We start from the raw sequence: 1,595 nt of genomic DNA, 5'->3' as shown, positions 1-1,595 counted from the left end.
ACACACTGTCAGTCAGCCTCAGGGAAACATGAACACAAACATCAGATAAGACCCTGATCCTCTCACCTTGATCAGCAGCAGAGCTTCAGTCAGTTCAGACACGTCGTGCTCATCCTTCTGAAAGACACATCATCACTCCAGTCAGTCAGCTGTTTACAGGCCACGCCCCCAGGAGGTGTGGCCTCAGCTGTAATCAGCTGAGGCCACACCTCAAATATACAGTTCAACAACCAACATTAAAGAAAAACTACATGTGAAAAAATGCGGTCAAATAAAAGAAAAACTGAAATGAAAATATCATAATGTTAACAAACATTATGTGTCTCTCTATTTGTACCTGTGGATATGGTGGATAAATATTTTTCAAAAGAATGGTTCATTATTTGAGAATTTATATTATGAATGTGACATTTTGCATAAAAAAATAACAAGGTTTATCAAATATTCACCTGTATAATCACCTTGAATATGAGAGTTATGGAAACAATACAATACATACTCTTATTTAATGATTTCAGACATTAGAGAAAAGCATCAGCTCCTTACAAAGTTTTCTGGAAGAGGTACAGTCCCAAAATAAATGTGTAATGGTCTCAGTTCAAGCTGTGTGTGTTACTTCCTGTAGAGATGAAAGTATTCATCATCATCATCATCATCATCATCATCATGACGAAGACAGCGGCGTCTCCTCACCCTGCTGTAGAGCTTCAGACGCTCACTCAGCTCCTCCTGTCGCTGCTTCTGCTCCAGAAACTGGATCTGAAGTCTCTGGTTTTCTGCCGTCAGCTTCTCGCTCGTGTCTGAAAAACATCACGTGATGAAAACGTGTTCATGACGTCACGACTCATCATCCACCAACTCTCTTGAGTTTCCCGTTATTTCTACAAGTCAGATTTTTTTATATATATATATATATATATATATATATAAATACATATCGCCATATTCTTGCTACGCTAAAACAATACAGACTAATTTCTTCATAGACATTAAGTGATCTATTTTTGAGGATCTATATTTATCTGCGGGCCTGACAGTGCTGCAGAACGTGAACATCAGTCCTGTAATTAACACACAGAGGTAACGAACCTCTCTCAGCCTTCAGTTTGTCCAGGATCTCGTTCTTGTCGACGAGGTCGGCCTTCAGCGCCGTCTCCAGCTGAGAGATCTGTAACTTCAGCTGCTGCTCCTGGATCTGCCACTTCTGCTGCTGGGACACATCCAAGGCACTGGAGACACCAAGAGACGATTATTATAACTATATCTCATTATATATATATATATAATTATAATTATATGTCATTATAATGATCATTAAGCAAAGTGAGGAATGACACTGTCTCGAGACAATCAGTGGAGTGAGACCTCTCACCTGTTCACCAGCTTCTCATTGTTCTCCTTCAGCAAATCCCTCTCCTGCTCCAGTTCACTGATCTGCTCCTGCAACTGAGGAGAGGAGGAGAGGAGAGGAGGAGAGGAGAGGAGACGAGGAGAGGAGACGAGGAGAGGAGACGAGGAGAGGAGGAGAGGAGAGGAGGAGAGGAGAGGAGACGAGGAGAGGAGGAGAGGAGAGGAGGAGAGGAGACGAGGAGAGG

General features: G+C 42.1%; 1 protein-coding gene across 1 annotated transcript in view; it reads right to left on the bottom strand.

The window, feature by feature from the left end:
• rpgrip1l (RPGRIP1 like) overlaps positions 1–1,595 on the bottom strand; it is a 15,135-nt gene that overhangs the window by 4,094 nt on the left and 9,446 nt on the right. The window contains exons 9-12 of the mRNA XM_023398970.2: positions 1,373–1,446; positions 1,090–1,229; positions 694–800; positions 67–117 (exon numbers count right to left, since the gene is read on the bottom strand). Of these exons, the coding sequence (XP_023254738.2) occupies positions 67–117; positions 694–800; positions 1,090–1,229; positions 1,373–1,446 (372 nt within the window). The remainder of the gene's footprint in view (positions 1–66; positions 118–693; positions 801–1,089; positions 1,230–1,372; positions 1,447–1,595) is intronic.

This window comes from Seriola lalandi, unplaced genomic scaffold (genome assembly GCF_002814215.2).
Source record: "Seriola lalandi dorsalis isolate HSWRI2012SDOR001 ecotype SW California unplaced genomic scaffold, Sedor1 jcf7180002050175, whole genome shotgun sequence".
In the NCBI taxonomy this organism is placed as follows: Eukaryota; Metazoa; Chordata; class Actinopteri; order Carangiformes; family Carangidae; genus Seriola; species Seriola lalandi.
This window is presented reverse-complemented; position numbering and strand designations above follow the sequence as displayed.